At 56.6% G+C, this 23,540-nt stretch overlaps 1 protein-coding gene across 1 annotated transcript in view; it reads left to right on the top strand.

Moving 5' to 3' along the window:
- Window positions 1–23,540, top strand: part of LOC133357018 (afadin-like) — an 86,054-nt gene that overhangs the window by 51,633 nt on the left and 10,881 nt on the right. Inside the window, exons 5-13 of the mRNA XM_061574759.1 lie at window positions 572–793; window positions 1,181–1,272; window positions 2,176–2,301; window positions 4,315–5,015; window positions 5,317–5,752; window positions 7,323–7,412; window positions 10,517–10,546; window positions 14,307–14,732; window positions 16,499–17,159. Of these exons, the coding sequence (XP_061430743.1) occupies window positions 572–793; window positions 1,181–1,272; window positions 2,176–2,301; window positions 4,315–5,015; window positions 5,317–5,752; window positions 7,323–7,412; window positions 10,517–10,546; window positions 14,307–14,732; window positions 16,499–17,159 (2,784 nt within the window). The remainder of the gene's footprint in view (window positions 1–571; window positions 794–1,180; window positions 1,273–2,175; window positions 2,302–4,314; window positions 5,016–5,316; window positions 5,753–7,322; window positions 7,413–10,516; window positions 10,547–14,306; window positions 14,733–16,498; window positions 17,160–23,540) is intronic.

Genomic DNA, 23,540 nt, shown 5'->3' with positions numbered 1-23,540 from the left:
TACATGGACGTCCCGAGTTCGATTCCCGCTCACGGCCAACACCGTTGACGGTTATTTGAACCGGTCCCGGGCCTCCCCTAGGTTGACTCGGCCTCAAGTGAGTACCTGGTGCGGTGTGTAAAACATCGCCACTGGGGAGACAAAGGAGGCCGGGCATGGTGCTGGCCAGCCACCCCTTCGTGTGCCGTGCCGGCCTTCATAGGTGCTCGCTAACAGTGCTTGCCCCTACAGTCTTTTCGGGCTATACGGTGGATCTTTGTTTGTTTGTGTGCTACTCACTAACAGCGCTTGCCTCAACAGTCTGTTAAAGACTATACGGGGGATCTTTGTGCTTGTGTGTGTGCGCGTGTATGCGCGTATGTTTGTGTGTGTGTGCATGGCCTTCATAGGTGCTCGCTAACAGCACTTGCCCCAACCGTCTGTAAAAACTATACGGGGGATCTTTGTGTGTGTGTGTGTGTGCCCGTGCGTGTGCGTGCGTGTGTGTGCTTGCATGGCCTTCAATTGGTGCTCGCTAACAGCACTTGCCCCTACAGTCTGTTAAGGCTCTGTGCGTGTGCGTGCGTCGCAGGAACGGACCGTCGCACCGGTGGCAAGGCGAGGCCCAAGAGCGAGGGGCTGGAGTTGTACCGCGGCGCGGCGCGTCCCGACAGCCCGGAAGAGCCGGCAGAGACCCACACCGACGCCCACCAGCAGCAGCAGCAGCAGGAGCAGCAGGGCGGCGCAGTCTCTCACGGCGACGACCGGCTCGTGAAGAACCGCGCAGACCACCGCTCTACCCCCAACGTCGCGCGTGAGTGAGCGTGCGTGGTCGCGCTGTGGTGCACGGAGAGATCGTGCGTCCACGCCGTCGCGGTCAGAGACCCCACCGTGTTTTTGCACCGTTGGTCTCGTGTTTGCCCGTCTGTCTGCGGCGGTGAGATCTTGCCACGGTGGTGGCGTGGATTTTTTTCTCCGGATCCCCCGGTTTTTTCCTCCACATTTAGAATCGACATCGCAGCGCGTTTGGAGTGCTTGGCGACTGCTCTACGTTTGATAAGCCACTTGGTTGAGCTGTCCTTTGTGATAGCCGGGTCACTTCTGAAATAAAAAAATATCTGTAGTTTAGTGTCGTCACTGACGAAGGGTTCCGTCTTCCTTAGAACTCGTCCGTCGCTTGTCCCCCCCCCGCCCCCCGCAGACTCCCCCGACAGCGTGGGTCTCCGCCCCGTGTACCCGGGCGCTCCGGCCTCCAGGGTCCAGTCGGTGTCGACCGGCAACCTCAAGGCAGAGGTGACCACCTCGTCACACATCACATTGTCACACATCACATCGTCACATATCACCACATCACCCATCCACTCGCTCACCTACCCACCTACCCACCCATCCACTCACCCACCTACCCACCCATCCACTGACCCACTCACCCACCCATCCACTGACCCACTCACTCACCTACCCACCCACCTACCCACCCATCCACTGACTCACCCACTCACCTACCCACCCATCCACTAACTCACCCACCCACCCACCTACCCACCCACCCACCTACCCACCCACCTACCCACCCATCCACTGACTCACCCACTCACCTACCCACCCATCCACTAACTCACCCACCCACCCACCTACCCACCCACCCACCTACCCACCCACCTACCCACCCATCCACTGACTCACCCACTCACCTACCCACCCATCCACTGACTCACCCACCCACCTACCCACCCATCCACTGACCCACTCACTCACCTACCCACTCGTCCACTTGATAAAATGACCCACTCACTCACCCATTCCCCCACCCATCCACCCACTCATGCACTCAGTCTAACACCCCTACCCCGGTCCCACGAGTTCTCACCTGGTTACAATAAACCGTGTCGAGATTTGACCTCGCGCCTACCTGCCATGTGTGCCGTTGTCTGTGTGCCTTGCGTGTGTGCCGTGCTTGCGTGTCGTGTGTGTGCCGTGCGTGCGTGCGTGTGTGCCTTGCGTGTGTGTCATGCGTGTTGTGTGTGTTGTGTGTGTCGTGCGTGCCGTGCCGTTGCGTGTCGTGCGTGTGTGCCTTGCGTGTGTGTCATGCGTGTTGTGTGTGTCGTGCGTGTCGTGCGTGCCGTGTGTGTGTGTCATGCGTGTCGTGCGTGTGTGTCATGCGTGTCGTGCGTGTGTGCCGTGTGCGCCGTGCAGGAGAGTCCCTCTCCGCCGTCGCTCGAGGCCTACCCGGTGCCCACAGCCACCTACGCACGCGAGTGCAGCACGCTGCCACCCCCGCCCGCAGACAGCTCCCCCGCTTGGGCGGCCTCCGGCATGCAGGTGAGACGCAACAGCAGCAGCAGCAGCAGTAGTAGTAGTAGCAGTAGTAGCAGCAGCAACAATAGCAGCAGCAGCAGTAGCAGCAGCAGCAGTAGTAGCAGTAGTAGCAGCAGCAGTAGCAGCAGCAGTAGCAGCAGTAGTAGCAGCAGCAGTAGCAGCAGTAGTAGTAGCAGCAGCAGTAGTAGCAGCAGCAGTAGTAGCAGCAGTAGCAGCAGCAGCAGCAGCAGTAGTAGTAGCAGCAGTAGCAGCAGTAGTAGTAGTAGTAGCAGCAGCAGTAGCAGCAGTAGTAGTAGCAGTAACAGCAGCAGCAGCAGCAACATTAGCAGCAGCAACAGCAGCAGCAGTAACAGCAGCCGCAGCAGCAGCCGCAGCAGCAGCAGTAGCAGCAGCAGCAGCAGCAGCAACAGTAGCAGCAGCAGCAACAGCAGCAGTAACAGCAGCAGCAGCAGCAACAGCAGCAGTAGCAGCCGCAGCCGCAGGTGTGACGATTATCTGAACCAGTCCTGGGCCTGCTCTAGGTCAACTCGGCCTCAAATGAGTACCTGGTGCGGGGTGTGTCAACATTGCCAGTGGTGTTAGCCTCTCGGCTCTAAATTGAAAATGTATTTCTTTAGAACTGCTTTTTGTGTTTAGTTTTGTTGTCCTTCCCCCGCGCACCTTCGATTACCACAGTTGACTATGTACGGTGCGAAAGAAGTTCAGCAAACATAAATACAGCAGCAACAACAGCAACAACAACAACAACAGCATACCAACACCGCCACGGTGACGTAACCACAGCTCGTGTGCCAGGCTAGGTTGGCACGGAGCTTGTTAGGCTGAGATCGCTGATCTCAGTCTGTTGGAGCAAGTGCTGTTAGCGAGTGGCACCTATGGCACACGAGGGGGTGGGTGGCCAGCACCACTGCTGGCTGCCTTTGTCTCCCCAGAGGCAATGTTTACTACACACCACACCGGGTACTCATTTGAGGCTGAGTCGACCTTGGAGAGGCCCAGGACTCTTTCAGATAATTGTCACTGGTGTTGGCCGTGAGCGGGAACCACCATCACCACAACCACCAGCAGCACCGCTAATGCCACCTGCCATCATTACCATAACCACCACCAATACCACCAACACCCGCCATTCGCCACTAAGTGACAGTGACGTCACCACGGCACCTGTGCCAGGCCATGTGCACTTTGAGGCCACGTGAAGTGTCGAAGGCTCGTTGGCAGGAGGTCTCGGGACAGACCCAGGTGCTGTGGGTTGGCTAACGTGCCAACTTGCTGCAGTGTAGCCGGCCGGCGCTCCCCTCGTTGTTGTGAGCGTCACCCCTCTGCCCTCCGTCGTTGCTGAAAGACGACTGCATCTGACTGCCCAGTAAGCAGCGTCCTTCACGAGCCTCCTCCACAGAGGCCGATCTTGACACCGCTGGTACCAATCTCCGGCAAGTCCACTCAACCCATTTCGTGCCTGTTTAGCTCCCCAGCCAGACAGAATCTGCTTGGGCATGCGGTGGCTGGGCATGCGGGCTACATGACCCAGCCAGGGCCGCCTTGCCTGCCGGAGGAGCCCACTGATGGGAATGTGTCCAGATCAAGGATTTGTGAGCTCCTCACACAATCCAGCCTGGTTAAACCCAGGGTGGTTCGTAGGCATGCCAGCCTGAATGTTTCTAACCAGCGCAGATATTCCATTAGAGGGGGTCCACGTTTCACAAGCATAGAGTCGGGAGGGCATGGTTGTGGCCAAGAACACCCAAAGCTTTGTGCGGAGCGACAGACCCAGGTAGCTTCCACACAGCAACTGCTCCATCAGCAATGGAGGAGCAGAGGGTGTGGAGTGTTTGGTAGCACAATACCCAGGCAGGTGCTGGGTATTTTGTGGCACGCTCCAGGTTCAGCAGCAGCACCTCCAACAACAACCACCACCACCATCATCACCACAACGACCACCATCATCATCATCACCACCCCAACCACCACACGCGTCCACCGTAACCTCTCCTCCTCCCGCCCTCCGTCGCGCAGAGAGCGGCGCACTCCGAGGAGGAGCTGCGGCGAGACCGCCCCTACCGTGCGGCGGGGCCGCCGCCGCCACCGCCACACCACCACCACGGGCAGCAGCAAGCGCAGCGCCAGCAGCCGCCCTCCTCGCTCCTATCCTCCTCCAGCCACGAGCAGTCGGCGCTGTCGGCTCGCGCGCCGCAGTACGGCATCGCCGTGGGCGGCGCCGCCTCCGCCAAGACGGGGCCGGGCCGCTGGAAGACGCCCGTCGTCAGCGGTGGCGGCGGCGGCGGCGGTGGCCAGCAAGGAGGCGGCCTCCCTCCGCCGCCCCCTCCGACGCGGTACCCGCCGGGGTACGGCCCCGAGTCGCGGGACCTCCCGCCGCCACCGCCGCCTCCGCCGCCGGCGTCCGCCCTGCACGGCATGGGCGGGATGAGCGGCGGGGGCACGTCCTCGTCGCTGTCGTCGCTTTCGTCGCCGTCGCTGCCGTCGCCCGGCTATGGCGGCGACGCGGGGCCCGAGGCGGAGCGCAAGCGCGAGGAGCAGCTGCGCTGGTACGAGGCGGAGAAGGCGCGGCTGGAGGAGGAGCGCGAGCGACAGCGGCGCAGGAAAGCGGCGGGGGCCGCTGCTCCCGGCGGCGGTGGCGGTGGTGGCGCGGGCGCGGGGTCGGTGGTGAGACCGCACGAAAGGCCGGCGGTGCCGTCGCAAGGAGACACGATCATCAGGTGATACCTCGCCCCCCCCACCGCCTCCTCCACCTCGGGGCGACTGCGGCGCTCGGCATCTTGGGGCTTTTTTCGATGTTTTTTGCACGGAACGATGCCCCTAGCGCCACGCTCGATGCTGCCCCCCCCATCCTGCCGGCTCTATCAACGTTGCTGCTAGTGCCGCTGTCCATGCTGTTAGTGCAACTACCAATGGCGCCAGTGCTCCACGCCGCTGGTTCTATCAACGTTGCTGCCTGGCGCCACGCTCGGTCAATTGCCGACTCGCCCCCCCCCCCCCGTCCCCCTCCCCCTCCTTCAGGGAGCTGCGCCCCCAGTCGCAGCCGCGCACCATCGAGCGCCACGACCTGCACTTCCTGGTGCCCCCCCCCGCGGGCACCGGCGAGGAGGAGAGCGCCAGCGGCTCCCCGCAGCTGTCGCCGTCGCCGTGGGCGCGCGACGCCCGCGAGCGCCAGGAGAAGCAGCGGCAGCAGCAGCAGCTGGAGATGCTGGAGCGGGAGATCGCGGCGCTGCAGTCGCGGCCGCAGCACCAGCTGCTGCCCGAGGAGAGCGACCGGCTGCGCAAGCTGCTGCTGGAGCGCGAGTTTCAGCGGCGCGTGCAGGAGGTGTCGCTGCGCCGGCGGGGCGGCGACGACGACGATGACGACGACGACGACTACGAAGAGAGGGACGACGACGAGGGAGGTGGAGGCACTAGGATCGGGGCGCAGGCCGCAGGGCAGAAGCAGTCGGTGCAGGTGAACGTCGCTCGCGCGCGCACGGACGTGGAGACACCAGCGTCTTTACGGACCCACGCACGGAAACTGTGATGCTATTTAAGCGAATTAACTATTTTCAGAATAGTTTTTTTACCCTTCTATCTGGCAACAAAACTGGCACCTTATTTTACAAGGAGTCATGTTTGCATAGACCACAATACCTGCGGTCATAATGCAAACAAAAAACATAACTCTGATAATGTATGCACTGTCCTTGAAGTTGACTATTTTCATTTTGGCCCCATTGAGCTATGTAGCTCACAACCAAAGTGGGCTTATCGTCGCGTGAAAATGTATTGCAGCCAAACACTCTAAACCCGTGATGTCGATTCTAAATGGGGAGGGGAAAACCGGAGGACCGGGAGAAAAATCCACGCAACCACGGGGAGAGAGAGATACAGGCGAACTCCAAATATACAGCAGGCATCGGGGTCGGAAAGATCCCCTGACCTGCATACCAGGCGAGGGAGTTAACATCTCCTAGCTACCATGGTGCCTCTTAAATAATTAAAAGTGTAACAAAAAAAATGTTTTGTTCCTGGGTAGTAAGTGTTAATTCCTGATTACTTATGCCTCAAAAGTACAGAATTGGCTATTATAACTCACAAACTTTGCTTTTGTGACCAGGACAGTTACGTTTAGAAATGTACTTATTTTCAATGAGATAACGTGGTGTGCATTTGTGTCATTCCTTCGCATAAAGTCCTGGTCACAAAAGCAAAGTTTGTGGGGAATAATAGCCATTTTCTCTAAGAAAAGCTGTCTCGGGTGTGGACCAATCAACTTCAAAGACAGTGCATATCATTATCATCATCAGAGTTGTTTCTTTTTGTTTGCATTTTGACAGCTTGTGTTGTGGTTATTGCAAACATGATGCCTTGTATAACGGTGTCAGTTTTTGTACCAGTTGAAAGGGTAAAAACCTATCACTATATTTTCTATTCTTTTTAGGCATAAGCAATTAAAACATAACACTTACTACCCCGGGACAAGAATCGTGTTCCATAGTGTAATGAGAGCGAGAGGAGACGCCTGTCGTAGTATGAGCGAGGAGGTTTGCGTGGCAGCGCTTGATCGCTCGCCAACGTTACGAACGAGCGTTTTTTTAAATCCTTTATATTAAGTTCACTTGCTTGCGCGCTTACGACCGTGCAAATCTTTCGGTCGTTTTTTAACCCACTTCCCGTGATCCAATCGAGCTGACATTTTGCACACAGACTCGTTGTGCATGACAATTTATTTTCGTGAAAATTATTTTTCCAAAATTTTACACCTTTCAGGAAAATTTTTTTAATATTTAATTACCAATTGCTTAATGGTGGCAGACAATCATCTGACCCATAGGTGGCAGCCATCTCAAGCCAGAGGACGAGAGGACTCTAGCCGCCCGTTTCAAAGACCAATGTGGGCTGGGTTGTGGCCCATTGAACACGCATATAAAGGATTTATAGTGAAAAACTTAGTTTTTACGGGTTAATTTTTTTTAAATTATTTTCTTCGCCCGGGGTGTTAACGCCATTGGGCCCGGCCGTCTCTCGCGCGAACGCAGGAAAAGCCTCTGCCGTGGCAACACCAGCAGACGGGAGACTTCCACCAGCAGCAGCAGCAAAGGCATGAGGAGGAGACGCACGTGTTGCAGGTAGATCCCTTGCCCTGTCTCTCTCTCTCTCCGCTCTCCCCATTCAGCAATCTCGCTCGGGTGGCGTGCCTCGTCGGAAAATGTGGAAATAGTTTGGGAGCGAGGGGGGCGGGGATGGGGAAGTCTCACCCCACGTGTGCCGCTGGACGGGAGGTGGTGTTGCGTGGCACGGTGGCGCGTCTCCGGCACCGCCGGCCACCTCGTCACCCTGGTGGGCGTGGCTTGTAGGGGGTTTCCTGCCTTCGGTGGGGAGGCAGGATGTGGGAGGACTGCCTGCGATGACCCAGGTGCTTCTGCGTGGTTCTTTCGGTAAAGTCACGTAGAAGGGAAATAATAAAATAATAAAAATAAAACTATAAAATAATTCTCACGACGTTTCGGCCACAACGCAAGCAGCCGTCCTCAGGTGAAGAACAGGTCTGTCGGAAAGACAGCGTCTGAATGGGCACTACCAAGCTTGCCAGTGTTTATTTAAGCTGGGTTGGAGGGGGAAGAGCGCCTTGACAACGGAATTTGCTTTCCGACAGACCTGTTCTTCACCTGAGGACGGCTGCTTGCGTTGTGGCCGAAACGTCGTGAGAATTATTTTATTATGTTTTATTTTTATTATTTTATTATTTCCCTTCTACGTGACTTTACCGAAAGAACCAAGAAGATGAATCCCTGCAGTCACGAAAGCTTTACATCGAGACCCAGGTGCTGTGTTTGTAGGCTTGGGGTTTGAGAGGCTCGTCCAGGTGATGGCAGCGCTGAGTCTCTCCACCCCCCCCCTCCGTGTCGGAGTCAGAATCTTTTTTATCCTGGAGATTAGCTGTGGTGCTCTTTTTACACAGATGTGCAGTGGCGGCGGTCAGGAACGTAAATGGCACTTTGCTCTGTGCTCCGCGGTGGCTCGGAGATGTTAACTACCTCGCCTGGTATGCAGGAGGTCGTGAGTTCCATCCCGACCCTGACGCCTGCTGCTGTATATTTGGAGTTTGCGTGTCTCTCTCTCTCATCATCACGGTGGCTAGGAGATGTTAACTACCTCGCCTGGTATACAGGAGGTCGTGGGTTCCATCCCGACCCTGACGCCTGCTGTATAATTATAAGCTGCGTGTGTCTCTCCCCATGGCTCGGTTTCCTCCGGGTTCTTCCGGTTTCCTTCCCCTCCTGCTCTTCCTCCACACACACGGAGGGCCAAAATCTCATGGCATTCATAGCTCAACATCCCGATGTAAAGTCGCAGCACCCTCTTGATCAAGTGTCATGAGACTCGGTAAAGCTTTCGTTTGGTAAACAATCGCAAAAAACAAATTATATAATAATGAGGGTAGCATTCACGCCTCCTTGACAATGGATAATAATAGTAATGACAGCAATTATTTGACAGCCCTGTCGTCAGCCCGCTGCTGGATTGGAGGCCTCCCACGCCTTGTCAGTCGTCAGGATTGTGTGACCATACTTCACTATGCCTGTCGGTGCGTGTCGGTGACCTCCTGTATACCAGGCGAGGTAGTTAACATCTCCTAGCCACCGTGATGATGATGATGATGATGAGAGAGAGAGAGAGACACACAAACTCCAAATATACAGCAGCAGGCATTGTCAGGGTCGGGATCGAACCCACGACCTCCTGTATACCAGGCGAGGTAGTTAACGTCTCCTAGCCACCCCGTAGCCCTCGGAACGGGAAAGGAAAGTGAATCGCCTTCCAAACCTGGACGCAGGTCGTAATGGCAAAGCTCTTGCTTCTTTTCCACTGGCACATCTGAGCCGTGCCGGGGCCGTACCAAGCCAGGGGCCGCCGCGGGTCAGGACGGGCCCCAGGCTGCTTGTCTTTCCACCCCTCCCCACCCCACTGGTCAGGTGACGCCGCCTCCTCACGGCGTCATCGGCCCCCGAAACCCCTGGCCCTTGCTTGGCCCCCCGGGCCAGATTCAGCCGCCCCCTTTGTACGTACGTGTACGTTGAACTTCTTTCGCGCCAGAGGTCGCAACCGGGTACCCGATACCCGTACCCTACTCGATACCCGGCTACCCGTACCCGGGTACGGGTAGACCGTGTTTCACTGGTGAGTAACTGTTTGTCACTCATTTCCCAACGTCTTGTCTCTTCTCACAATTCAAGTTCCTAGAATCAACCCCCACCCGTGTCTGCAACATGGCTTCATCCCAGAGGTCGCAATCAGGTACCCGATACCCGTACCCTACCTGTACCCAGCCGGGTACGGGTAGGGTACGGGTACGGCCAGGTACGGGTACCCGTTTGCGACCCTGGTGCGGTCCGGTATGGGTACGGGTAAGGAATCCAAACCCGTTTGCGACCTCTGTTTCGCGCCGCACGTCGCCAACCGCGCTAAGCGGCGGTGCGCGGGAGAGACAACAAACTAAACGCATGAGGCAGTTCTAAAGAAAACGAGTTTTCGATCCTCGATTTGAAAGTGGCATAGCTCCTGGGGCCTTCATGTGAGTCCATCAGCCTTGCGCCGCTTGCTTCTGGCTTGGCTCAGCAAACAGGCAGTGGAAAAACCACCCGTACCGTGCTGGCTCGGCTCGGTTGTGCCGGTGGAATCGGGGGGGGGGGGGCGCGGTTGGGGGGGGAGGGGGGATGGGGTATTGTAGTCCATCGGCGCGAGCGTGGATCAGCCGTCGTGTTACTGTCGCATTGTCGTTGTTTCGATTTAAAGCTTTCGTGACTGCAGGGATTCATCTTCTTGGTTCTTTCGGTAAAGTCACGTAGAAGGAAAATAATAAGATGATAAAAATTAAACACGATAAAATAATTCTCACGACGTTTCGGCCACAACGCAAGCAGCCGTCACCTGAAGACGGATGCTTGCGTTGTGGCCGAAACGTCGTGAGAATTAATTTATTATATTTTCTTTTTATTATTTTATTATTTTCCTTCTACGTGACTATACCGAAAGAACCAAGAAGATTGTTGTTGTTGTCGTTGTTGTCGTTGTTGTCGTTGTGTTCGCTGTGTTCGTTGTGTTGTCGTTGCATTGTTGTTGCCACCGTCGCGTTGTCGTTGTGTCTCCTCCACCTAACCGAGCGCTTTGACCGTCGGGGTCTGTTTCTCTTTCCTGGCCGGGAGCATCCTTGACCCCTCCCCCTGCGCAGGCCTTCCCGACTCTCTCGGTCTTGCACTTGGTATGTGTGACGACGCCGCCGCCGCTCTCCCACCCCTCTCTCCGTCTTTGTCTCTCCGCATGCCTCTCCCAGCTCCCCCCCGCTCTTTCTTCGCTTCCCAGCCACCGTCACCAACGCGGCCACCATCCCCATCCCCCATCGGCCTCCTCCACGATGTTCCACTACGGCCTCTTAGACCGGGGAGATCTCGTCTTGAGGAGGTCCAGTGACACCCTCGGCTGCAGAAGTTGTAGGAATGCAACCTCCAGGAGTTCTGGTGGGTCACCTCATCTCCTGGAGGTCTGGAGGAGACCTGTCGACGTGCAGCTGGTCTCGCCACGTTTGCGAGATGTTAACTACCTCGCCTAGTATACAGGAGGTCGTGGGTTCGATTCCGACGCCTGTACAATTGGAGTTTGCGTTTTTCTCTCACCGTGGTTGGGCGATGGAAGTTCCCCACAATTCTCGACTTTGGTTCCATCCCGTCGCCAATCGACTCGCTTCCACCTGACAGCAGCAGCAATCAGGAGCAGCAGCCGCCACCTTTTGGACTCGACTACCATGTGAAGGATGGTCCCAGCACAGATCAGGGCACCCATTCCACCAATCTCCCCGGGTGGTGGTGGTGGTGGTGACGATGTTTATGATGAATTGGCCCTGCCGAGGATGTAATCCTCAGGCCCTCAAACTCAGTAACGATTTCTGTTGGGGTTTATATATTTACTTCAAACGTGCATCAGCCTTTCAATCTGAATTGGGCCCGTTGTCGTCGTTGTCACATTAATTGGAGGAAAAACTTGGGTCGGTTTAAAAAAACAATTTGGTACTTAACAAATATTTTTGTAAAGATCTGAATTGGGCCCATTGTTATCCCTGGCGCAATAAATTTATTCTTAGGTTTTTTTCGGTAAAGTCACGTAGGTAAAAAATTTAAATTAATAAAAGTAAAATAAAACAAAATAAAAAAATCACGGCGTTTCGGAAGCAACACAAGCCTCCGTCTTCCAGTGGAACCGTCACAGCCACGACAGCTGTATCAAGTAAATGAGAGACCACAAGAAATACTACCCCGTATATATAATGGTTGAGGGGGGAAGGGCCAGGAACGGCACACTTTTTATTCATATTTTGTTTTATTTTACTTTTATTAATTTAAATTTTTTACCTACGTGTCTTTACCGAAAAAACCTAAGAATATGAATCCTTGCAGTCACGAAAGCTTCAAATCTAGAAGCAATAAATGTAGTTTGCAAATTTGGCCACCAGATGGCAGCGGCGGCGGCGGACACAATCACACGTGTCGCTCCACAACAGATAAGCGGGCGGGGGGGGTGGTCAATGAAGAGAAGTATAACGAATAGCCGTGGGGGAGATGCACACGCTGCCCGGTGCGTGTCGGGGTGAGACGGACGCTTGTTGCCTTAGTCCCGGGAGAAGCCGCTTTGCGTGTGCGTGCGTGCGTGTGTGTGCGTGTGCGTGCGTGTTTGTGCGTGTGTGTGCATGCGTGTGCGTGCGTGTGTGTGTGTGTGTGCGTGTGTGTGTGTATGCACTCGTGGTTGTCTGTGCGCACACGTGTGTGTGTGTGTGTATGCCCTCTTGCATGTGAGTATACTCTCCTGCATGTCTGTGTGTATGTCTCCTTGTGCGTGTGTGTATGTGTCCTCGTGCGTGTCAGTGCCTGCATGTGCTTATGTGTGTATGCCCTTGTGTGTGTGTGTATGCCCCCGTGCTTGTGAGTATACCCTCCAGGATGTGTGTATGCCCTCATGTCTGTGTGTGCCCTTGTGCGTGCGCGTGTGTGCCCTTGTGCGTGCGTGTGTTGTGCCCTTGTTTGTGCGTGCGCGTGTGTATGCCGTGAGTGTGTGACCTCGTGCGTTTGTGTGTGTATGCCCTCCTGTGTGTGTGTATGCCCTCCTGTGTGTGTGTGTATGCCCTCCTGTGTGTGTGTGTATGCCCTCCTGAGTGTGTGTGTGTGTATGTGTGTATGCCCTCCTGCGTGTGTGTGCTTGTGTGTATGCCCTCCTGTGTGTGTGTGTGTGTATGCCCTCCTGTGTGTGTGTGTGCCCTCCTGTGTGCGTGTGTGTGTGCCCTCCTGTGTGTGTGTGTATGCCCTCCTGTGTGCGTGTGTGTGTGCCCTCCTGCGTGTGTGTGTGTGTGTGCCCTCCTGTGTGTGTGTGTGTGTGCCCTTCTGTGTGCGTGTGTGTGTGCCCTCCTGTGTGTGTGTGTGTATGCCCTCCTGTGTGCGTGTGTGTGTGCCCTCCTGCGTGTGTGTGTGTGCCCTCCTGCGTGTGTGTGTGTGCCCTCCTGTGTGTGTGCGTGTGTGTGTGCCCTCCTGTGTGCGTGTGTGTGTGCCCTCCTGTGTGTGTGTGTGTATGCCCTCCTGTGTGTGTGCGCGTATGCCCTCCTGCGTGCGTGTGTGCGTGTATGCCCTCGTGCGTGCGTGCGTGCGTGCGTGTGTATGCCCTCCTGTGTGTGTGTATGCCCTCCTGTGTGTGTGTATGCCCTCCTGTGTGTGTGTGTATGCCCTCCTGTGTGCGTGTGCATGTGTGTGTATGCCCTCCTGCGTATGTGTGTGTGTGCGTGTGTGTGTGTATGCCCTCCCGCGTGTGTGTGTGTGTGCGTGTGTGTGTGTATGCCCTCCCGCGTGTGTGCGTGCTTCGTATTTATTTGCTGTGCGGTTCACCTTTGTCCGGTGCCGTTGCACCGGCTCGGGCTGTTGTGCCTTCTGTTCCGCCCGTGTGCCGCCTGTCGCTGGCGGAGCCACCGTGAGCCATGCCGCCGCCACCGCTCTCCCGCCTCCTCTCGCTCTCTCGTTTTGCCGTTTGGTTTTGTTTTGTTTGCCGTTTGCTTTCACCGGTTTGCTCTTCGAATCCATCGGCGAGGTTTTAATTTGTGAATGCGGCATCCTTTATACCCCCCCTTCCCCCACACCGCCCCCCCCCGCGCCATCTTCCATCCGTGCACCCGATTGGTGCGACGACTCCACCACCACTACGCACCATCGCGCACACACACAAACGTTTCGCTCTTGAGCCGGTGGTCCGGACAATGCTGTGAGGAGAGCCCTTTAGCGCTTCTGCGGCCGTCTGGAACGCTCTTCCGATGTTAAGGAAGCCACTGGGAGCTATGTATTTTGGTATCGTCACCTTGATTGGAAACTCGTGTTTTAGTTTTGTTGTCCTTCCCACCCACCCCCCAACTGCCTGCACACCTCCGATTAGCGCGGGTTGGCTACGTACGGTTAGAAATAATTTCAACGTACGTGCAGAGCGTTGCGTACGCGATCGCGTGGCGCGCAAGGCACGGTGGGGCGGAGTCGGACGGAAATCGAAACCGGCAAAGTCCCCCCAACAGCGACGCAGCTTTGCGCTGAAATTTCATTCATGTTTAGATCTTTGTTTGTTTTGTTACCGCGCGAGAGTGCAGAGTCTTTAGCCGGAGAATCGTAATGTTCATCTCGCCCGGGGGGAATCCAATGAGCCGTGAGGGTCGGGTTTTGCCACAGATGTCCAGTACGGGCACGGGGGGCGGGCGGGGGTCACGCACAACACACAAACACGATAGGAGTTCAAAGTATAGGAAAGGTAAGCATATTACTAAAAATAAATCTACTCGTGTGGATGGTACGGCTGCCTGCGTGCGTGTATGCGTGTGAACGTGTGTGCGCGTGGACGTATGTGTGCGTTTACGTACGCGCGTGCGTGTGCGTGCGTGCGCGTGTATTACGCGTTGAAAAGCCGCTGATCTCTCCCGCCCCTCGCGCTCCCCGCCTGCGCGTTAGCTCCAGGACGAGGAGCGCCGGAAGCATCAGCAGCAGGCGGAGGAGCGTGCGCGGCAGCAGAGGGAAGCGGATGAGCGGGCAAGGCAGCAGCGAGAAGCGGAGGAGCGAGCGAGGCAGCAGCGAGAAGCGGAGGAGCGAGCGAGGCAGCAGCGAGACGCGGAGGAGCGAGCGAGGCAGCAGCGAGAAGCGGAGGAGCGGGCGAGGCAGCAGCGAGACGCGGAGGAGCGGGCGAGGCAGCAGCGAGAAGCGGAGGAGCGAGCGAGGCAGCAGCGAGAAGCCGAGGAGCGAGCTCGACAGAGGGAAGCAGACGAACGGGCGAAGCAGCAGCGGGAAGCAGAGGAGCGGACGCGGCAGCAGCGGGAAGCGGAGGAGCGGACGCGGCAGCAGCGAGAAGCGGAGGAGCGGACGCGCAAGGTGGAGGAGCAGGTGAGAGGCTGGAGGTCTCCTGCCGGGTGAACCCGGCGTGGTACGGGCCAGCCGCCTAAATTTAAATGTGTCGTTAAACCCGCCAACACCCGACAACGGCCAATTAGCGAGGTTTGTCACGTGCACACAACATGCCCATTTAGCATAGTCTTAGGTTTTTTCGGTAAAGTCACGTAGGTAAAAAAATGTAATGAATAAAAGTAAAATAAAAATCACGACGTTTTGGAGGCAACACAAGCTTCCGTCTTCAGATGGAACCGTCACAGCATGATTGCTGTATCACTTGATACAGCTATCGTGCTGTGACGGTTCCACCTGAAGACAGTCACCCACCCACTCACATAGTCACTCACCCACGCACACAGTCACTCACCCACTCACACAGTCACTCACCCACTCACATAGTCACTCACCCACTCACACAGTCACTCACCCACTCACACAGTCACTCAGCCACTCACACAGTCTCTCACCCACTCACATAGTCACTCACCCACTCACACAGTCACTCACCCACTCACACAGTCACTCACCCACTCACACAGTCACTCAGCCACTCACACAGTCACTCACCCACTCACATAGTCACTCACCCACTCACACAGTCACTCACCCACTCACACAGTCACTCACCCACTCACACAGTCACTCACCCACTCACACAGTCACTCACCCACTCACACAGTCACTCACCCACTCACACAGTCACTCACCCACTCACACAGTCACTCACCCACTCACACACTCACCCACTCACACAGTCACTCACCCACTCACACAGTCACTCACCCACTCACACAGTCACTCACCCACTCACACAGTCACTCACCCACTCACACAGTCACTCACCAACTCACACAGTCACTCACCCACTCACAGTCACTCACCCACTCACATAGTCACTCACCCACTCACACAGTCACTCACCCACTCACACAGTCACTCACCCACTCACACAGTCACTCACCCACTCACACAGTCACTCACCCACTCACACAGTCACTCACCCACTCACACAGTCACTCACCCACTCACACAGTCACTCACACAGTTACTCACCCACTCACAGAAGTTCACCATGCATACAGCAACGATACTGTTGAAAGCCGGCGAGGATAAATATACGGGTGACAACATTGTGTCTGCATCGTGAAAAAAATATTTCCACATCCTATTGGCCACGCGGCCTTCTGGGAAGGTGTGCCTAGCTTCAGTGGGCTCGATGCCGGCGCTGTGTGTTGTTGGCACCGAAACTAGGATCCGTCTCCGATACAAAAATCACGTGCGGCTGCTCACCAACATTGGCTGAAGCAAAGCCGCCAGAGCGAACGTTGAAACCGGCGGTCCAGAGTTTGACGATGAAATGACGCAAAGTAAAAATGCAGGTGGGCACGTAGGGTCCGTGTATTTTACCCTCAATGCTCACCACCAATCATTATCATGAGCACGTCGCCAGCATGGCGGAGCTCTCATTAACGCTGGCCTCGCCCTCGTTGATCGTCAGCGGGATCGTCGGTGTAGCGCGTGCGCCTGACCCGCTAACGCCAGCCTCGTGCCCTCGTTCATCAGAAGGATAGTGCCAGTTTCTCCAGAATTGTCGCTCGTCAGCGTAACGCACTCTCCTCGCCAACGGCCTCGCGCCCTTCCCGGCCGTCGTCGGAAGCACAACGCCAGTTTCGCCGCTATCGGCCCGTTGGCACGGCACTAGTCCCTGACGCGGTCGCGTCTCTCCCTCCGCCGGTGGCGGCGGCGACATTCACCACCAGCGGCGCCGCGACGACGACTACTACGCTCACATGGAGTCGGAGCGGCGGCGCGCGCTGGACGAGGAGGAGCGCCGCCTGCTGGGTCCCGGCAACAACAACGGCGGCGGCGGCGACGACGGGACATCCACGGCGGCCTACGCCGCCACCACCGCCGCCGCGTCTCCGCCGGCGCCGTCCCAGCAGAGTAAGCCTCGCGGCGGAGGCGGAACGGGCATCGGCGGCGGCATCGGCGGAGGCATCGGCGGCATCGGCGGAGGCGGCGACGTCGTGCACAGAGCCATGCTGGTGCGGTGCGGTGACGGCGAGGAGGAGGAGGACTCTGCAAAGACGAGAGACGCTCGCACTAACCCCGCGGCGGCGGCGGCGGCCGCCCCCCTGCGCTGGCAGCAGCAGCAGCCGGGCGGCGGCGGCGGCGCCGTGACGACGCGCCGACCGCCGCTCGCCCGGCCGCCGCGCCCCGTGTCGGACGGCTTTGCGCTCTCGTCGGCCGCGGGGGGGGCGGCCGGCCTGGGCAGGCAGGCGCCGTCGGTGGCGGCTTCCAGCAGCATGGCCGACCTGGCGCGCGTCGGCCGCGGCGCTGTCGGCGCCGCGGCGGCCCAGCAGCTCCGCGGCACGCCGGCCTCGCTGCTGCTCACCTATGCTTCGCCTGGAAACTCGCAAGGTGAAAGGCCGCACCTTGGCTGTGCGCGTGGCTCTCTGTGCGAGCGAGCGAGTGGCTTGAATGAGAGCGTGCGTGCGTGCGTGCATGGCCCCTGGGGGTTGTTGTCTGTCAACGGCAGTTGTTGTTGCTGTCTGTTCGTGGGTTGTGACTTGGCTTGTTTTTGCGAGTATGGCTTGTCAGAGTGTGAGTCGGTGTGCGCGTGTGTGTGTGAGTCAGTGTGCGCGTGTGTGTGTGATTCGGTGTGTGTGTGAGTTGGTGTGTGTGTGTGTGTGAGTTGGTGTGTGTGTGTGTGTGAGTCGGTGTGCGCGTGTGTGTGTGAGTTGGTGTGTGTGTGTGTGCGAGTCGGTGTGCGCGTGTGTGTGGGTGAGTCGGTGTACGCGTGTGTGTGATTCGGTGTGTGTGTGAGTTGGTGTGTGTGTGTGTGTGAGTCGGTGTGCGCGTGTGTGTGGGTGAGTCGGTGTGCGCGTGTGTGTGTGAGTTGGTGTACGCGTGTGTGTGTGAGTCAGTGTGCGCGTGTGTGTGTGAGTCGGTGTGCGCGTGTGTGTGGGTGGTGTAGCGGTTTAGTTCACTAGCTCGCTGCGCTACGAACCCGGCAACCCGAGTTCAATTCGTCCTGCTCACTGCCAGCACAAGTGACGATTATTTGAACTGGTCCTGGACCTTCGCTAGGTCGACTCAGCCTCAAATGAGTACCTGGTGCGGTGTATAAACATCACCATTAGGGAGACAAAGGCGGCTGGGCTTGGTGCTGGCCACCCACCCCCTTGTGTGCCGTGCCGGCCTTCATAGGTGCTCGTTAACAGCACTTGCCCCAACAGTCTTTTAAGGCTACACGGGGGCTCTTATTCTTTGTGTGTGTGTGTGAGCAGTGAGGCACTGTGTGTGAGTGTCTTGTGTGTGCTAGTGGCTTGTACGTGTGTCTGTGTGCGAGCCTGTCTGTACGTGTGACTCTAGTCTGTGTGTCCGTGTCTGTACCCCGCTTCTGTGTGTGTGTGTGTTCTATGCAAGGACACGCCTTGCTTGTCTGTGATTGTGTGTCTGTCTGTCTGTCTCGCTTGCTTGTGGCTTGCTTGCGGCTTGCTTGTGGCTTGCTTGCGGCTTGCTTGTGGCTTGCTTGATGGATTAAATTGCTTTGTCGGATCATCTGCAACCCCCCGTGTCTGCGACCGATTAACTCATCAGCTTTCCTCAACTCATCTGCTTCCACTCTCCCGTCGCGAGGCAGCTGGGTGTCTCCGCCGTTGTTCGCAACTTTCCCGTGTCTGTACCGCACCCCCGTTATTTCGCGGATGCAGTCGGAATGCAGGTGTTGTGGTCAATGCAAACATGACTCCTTGTAAAAAAAAGGTGTCGATTCCAATGGTGTAAATACCCACAAATTGGTTAATTGGGTTAAGCCACATCACAGCATCTTGCCCCCTTCTCTGAAATGAAGTTCTGCATGCTGAGAGAGGATGCCTCGCGCGATAAAAAGACAAAGATCCAAATGTTCTAAATTGTTATTCTTACCGATGAAAGCACCCAGCCGCCTCGTGCATGCGAGCTGTGACCGCCTGCCATCACAAACGTCGCGATCCCCCCCCCCTCTACCCCCGTCCCTCGGGGGCGTTTCCCTGAAGCCGGAGTCTACGCCTCTTCGCAATCGGTTGCGCAACCCGTGGATTCGTACGCAACTCAACGTCTCGGCAATCGAGTCGGGAGCGGCGGTTGCCACGACCCGTTAACTCTAGATTTGAAGCTTTCGTGACTGCAAGGATTCATGATCTCAGTTCTTTCGGTAAAGTCACGTAGATAAATAAAACACAATAATAATAATTTATTTATTCTTTTTAATTTCATTTTTTACCTGAGTGACTTTACCGAAAGAACTAAGATTATGACCCGTTAACTTGCAGCGGAGACGCTCGTTCGCGCGGCAGATTTGCGCGACTCGGATTTGGCCGTTGTGATGCTAAACTCCTTGTCGCTCAGCTGCTCGCCCAGACGTCGACAAGTGTGTCGCTGGGTGGCACATTTTTTAAATTAGCGCGACGATTTCCAGAGCAGATTTTGGTCGCGCGACCGACCAGGGGCTCGTGAGTTGACCCGGCTTTCCAGACTCGCATCCCTCCCTCGCTCGCTCGCTCCCTCCCTCCCTCCCTCGCTCCCTCGCTCGCTCCCTCCCTCCCTGCCTCGCTCCCTCGCTCGCTCCCTCCCTGCCTCCCTCCCTGCCAATCCGTCGTCGCCTCTTCCCCAATCCGACGTGACGACCTGGTCAACCGACGTTGGTTCGAGCCAGCAAGATCATCGACGTGGACGATTCGCTTACTTTATTTACGTGTCCGTGTTTGATTTACTTTTTATTTGTATCTGCCCTTGATTTCGTTGCGCCGTGTGTGTGTGTGTATGAACGTGTGCGCGCTCGCTGCGACTGTTCTAGATTGTCACTAAGCCAATCCTAATAAGTCGTGCACCGACGGGTCCCCGGATAATTAGCCCGATGTCGGATGTTTACCGGCCGGCCTGCGTGTGGCGTTGACTAAACGCGGGAATAACTCCACGCAGCGAAAGGGGTCGCTCAGATTTATTCCCCCAATTGAGCTTTGATTCCATGGCTCGCCACCGCCCATGCCCATAGCGGGACATCTGTGCAAAAAAGAGCTTCGTGGCTCATCGGATTTCTCCTGCAGTCAAAACAAAGATTCTGATTCATCGGGGCACAGCTCCTGTGCACGTCCCAGCACGGAGCCGCCGGTGGTGTTTGAACATTCCACATTTCGCTACGTCGGGGCGGAGGGCGGGGTGGGTGGGTTGCGGGGGGCTGGTCTCTCCAAGGAAGCCGGTTAAATTTTTACTCTGACCCCCCCCACCCCCCCGGAGGGACGATGGGGGGCCGGGTTGTCGGCCAGGATTTGATCTCGCCACCGCGGCGGGTGAAGTTGCGAAAGTCCGTTGATTGCAACGGCGGTGAAATGGTAGCGTAGCGGTCAGCGCGCTGCGCTGCGAACCCGCCGACCCCCGAGTTCGATTCCCGCTCACGGCCACCACCAACACCGGTGACGATTATCTGAACCGGTCCGGGGCCTCCCCCTAGGTCGACTCGGCCTCAAATGAGTACCTGGTGCGGTGTGTAAACATCGCCACCGGGGAGACAAAGGAGCTCAGGCGTGGTGCTGGCCACCCACCCCCTCGTGTGCCGTGCCGGCCTTGGTCAGTGCTACTCGCTAACAGCACTTGTCTGTTGAGGCTATACGGGGGGTGTTTGTCTTCCTGAAATGTGCAAATGCGTAGGTGCTGCGGAGAGGGATTCTAGTTGTTCTGGGACTCATCGGTGCAACCTCCCTCCCCTCCCCCCCCACCGTGCGTGCGGAAATAGCTAATCACTGCTCGCTGTAGGTTTATGGTCGCCACGACGACCCGCGACCCCCGTGACCCCCGCGACCCCCACGACCCCAACGATGTGAGATGCACGGCGGGTCGCCCCCCGATTTCCGTTTTATTCTCCCTCCCTCCGATGGAATATTGCTGAGTTTAAAAACTCAAGTAGTTAAAGTTGAGTAAAAAAGAGACCTCTTATGGATCATTGTAAATAAATGTCTGCTCTTCGTGAAATTCGTGATTTGCTACATTTATTTGCGAGTTAATTAATGTAACGGCGAATCCACGGCGATGTTTTGTTCGCATTAATTGACCAGCGTTGTCGGCATTCTACAAACATTGGAAAGGTTTTAAGGCGCTTTGGCTGCCTTGTGCCGAACAATTTGAACTTGGATTATAACTTCATAAATAAACCAATCTGCCTTCCTGCTACATGCACAGCAAAAGCAAATCACAGGAGGAGGGAGGGGAAAAAAAGTTTTTTTTAAAATTGCAAAATTAAATTTACGCATTTCAACGGCTATCGCGAGAAACGGTCGCACGCCGTGACCTCCGACACCGTGGCCACCCGCTGCTGCCTTTGTGCCGTCCTGGTTGCGAGTGTCCGTCCGTCACCGTGAGTCCTGTCCCGTCTGTGCGCCCGTCCCGTCTGCCGCGCCGCGCACCGGAATGGTTTTGCTTCTTTGAAATTCACGACCGCCGAAGGAGCATGCGTCGCCCAGGCGGGGCGGCAACAGCACAGCGCACATTAGCAAAGTTGCGTGAGAGGTGGTAAGAGTGTGTAACGCGTGACGTGAACTGAGCGAGGTTGTTATCGCGAGAGATTGGGGTTGGGGTGGGGGAGGAGACGATGATGGTGATGGTGACGGTGATGATGATGAGAGGAGGGAATTGCAAAGTGGAGCGGTGCGAGGGAAGAAGCAGAAAGAAGTGAGGTGACCTGCGGTGTTGGTGAGTGGGTCTGGGTGAGTGAGTGGGTCTGGGTGGGTGAGTGAGTGAGTGGGTCTGGGTGGGTGAGTGGGTCTGGGTGGGTGAGTGGGTCTGGGTGGGTGAGGTCAGAGCGTGGGTTTGGGTGCGTGAGTGGGTCTGGGTGAGTGAGTGGGTGGGTGGGTCTGGGTGGGTGAGGTGAGTGAGTGGGTCTGGGTGGGTGAGTGGGTCTGGGTGGGGGAGTGAGTGAGTGGGTCTGGGTGGGTGAGGTCAGAGCGTGGGTCTGGGTGGGGGAGTGGGTGGGTCTGGGTGAGCGAGGTGAGTGAGTGGGTGTGGGTGAGTGAGTGGGTGTGGGTGCGTGAGTGAGTGGGTCTGGGTGAGCGAATAAGTGGGTCTGGGTGAGCGAATAAGTGGGTCTGGGTGGGTGAGTAAGTGGGTCTGGGTGGGTGAGTGAGTGGGTCTGGGTGAGCAAGGTGAGTGAGTGAGTGGGTCTGGGTGGGTGAGGTCAGAGCGTGGGTTTGGGTGCGTGAGTGGGTCTGGGTGAGTGAGTGGGTGGGTGGGTCTGGGTGGGTGAGGTGAGTGAGTGGGTCTGGGTGGGTGAGTGGGTCTGGGTGGGGGAGTGAGTGAGTGGGTCTGGGTGGGTGAGGTCAGAGCGTGGGTCTGGGTGGGGGAGTGGGTGGGTCTGGGTGAGCGAGGTGAGTGAGTGGGTCTGGGTGAGTGAGTGGGTCTGGGTGAGTGAGTGGGTCTGGGTGAGTGAGTGGGTGGGTCTGGGTGCGTGAGTGAGTGGGTCTGGGTGGGTGAGTGAGTGGGTCTGGGTGGGTGAGTGGGTGGGTCTGGGTGTGTGAGTGAGTGGGTCTGGGTGCGTGAGTGAGTGGGTCTGGGTGGGTGAGTGGGTGGGTCTGGGTGCGTGAGTGAGTGGGTCTGGGTGGGTGAGTGGGTGGGTCTGGGTGCGTGAGTGAGTGGGTCTGGGTGAGCGAGGTGAGTGAGTGGGTCTGGGTGAGTGAAGTGGGTCTGGGTGCGTGAGTGAGTGGGTCTGGGTGCGTGAGTGAGTGGGTCTGGGTGCGTGAGTGGGTGGGTCTGGGTGCGTGAGTGAGTGGGTCTGGGTGCGTGAGTGAGTGGGTCTGGGTGCGTGAGTGGAGTGGGTCTGGGTGCGTGAGTGGGTGGATATTGATGAGTGGGTGGGTGGGTCTGGGTGGTTAGGTAAGGGGGTGGATGGGTCTGGATGATTCGGTGAGTGGGTGGGTGGGCGTCTGGATGAGCGAGCGAGTGGGTCGGTGGGTCTGGATGAGCGAGTGGGTGGGTGTGGGCGAGCAAGTGGGTGGGTGAGTGAGCAACCCAAACTATGGCCTATATATGGAGTAAACCCACTGTAGACTGCTCATTGCACAGATGAGGAGGAAGAGAAAAACTGCACTCACTCCCTTTCTTGGCCAGCAAACCCTCGACATTGGCATTTTGTACTCTTAGATGTTTTCGGTAAAGTCACGTAGGTAAAAAATTAAATTAATAAAAGTAAAATAAAAAATCACGATGTTTCGGAGGCAACACAAGCTTCCGTCTTCAGGTGGAACCGTCACAGCACGATTGCTGTATCAAGTAAGAATTGCTGTATCTTTACTTGATACAGCAATCGTGCTGTGACAGTTCCACCTGAAGACGGAAGCTTGTGTTGCCTCCGAAACGTCATGATTTTTTATTTTACTTTTATAAATTTTAATTCTATTTTTTACCTACGTGACTTTACCGAAAAAAAACCTAAGAGTATGAATCCTTGCAGTCACGAAAGCTTCACATCTAGAATTGGCATTTTGAATGGCGAGTGGGCGGGCGAGCGAGCGAGCGGAAGTGGTGGTGGCGATGAGGTGGCGGTGGTTTCACCGACAAATTTGTCCACGGTGACGTCTTGAATTGTGTGTAGAGCTTTTGTGAGCTAGCGGAAGTTGTGGCTGTGTGTAGGGTGGGTGTTAACGGGTGTGTGTGTGTAGTGTGGGTGTTAACGAGGGTGTGTGTGTGGTGTGGGTGTTAACGGGTGTGTGTGTGTGGCGTGGTAGGTTAGCACGCTGCGCTATGAACCCGGCAACCCAAGGTTGATTCCCG

The sequence above is a fragment of the Lethenteron reissneri genome, chromosome 56 (genome assembly GCF_015708825.2).
Source record: "Lethenteron reissneri isolate LAM-NWPU_2019-01 chromosome 56, ASM1570882v1, whole genome shotgun sequence".
NCBI classification, from domain to species: domain Eukaryota; kingdom Metazoa; phylum Chordata; class Hyperoartia; order Petromyzontiformes; family Petromyzontidae; genus Lethenteron; species Lethenteron reissneri.
This window is presented reverse-complemented; position numbering and strand designations above follow the sequence as displayed.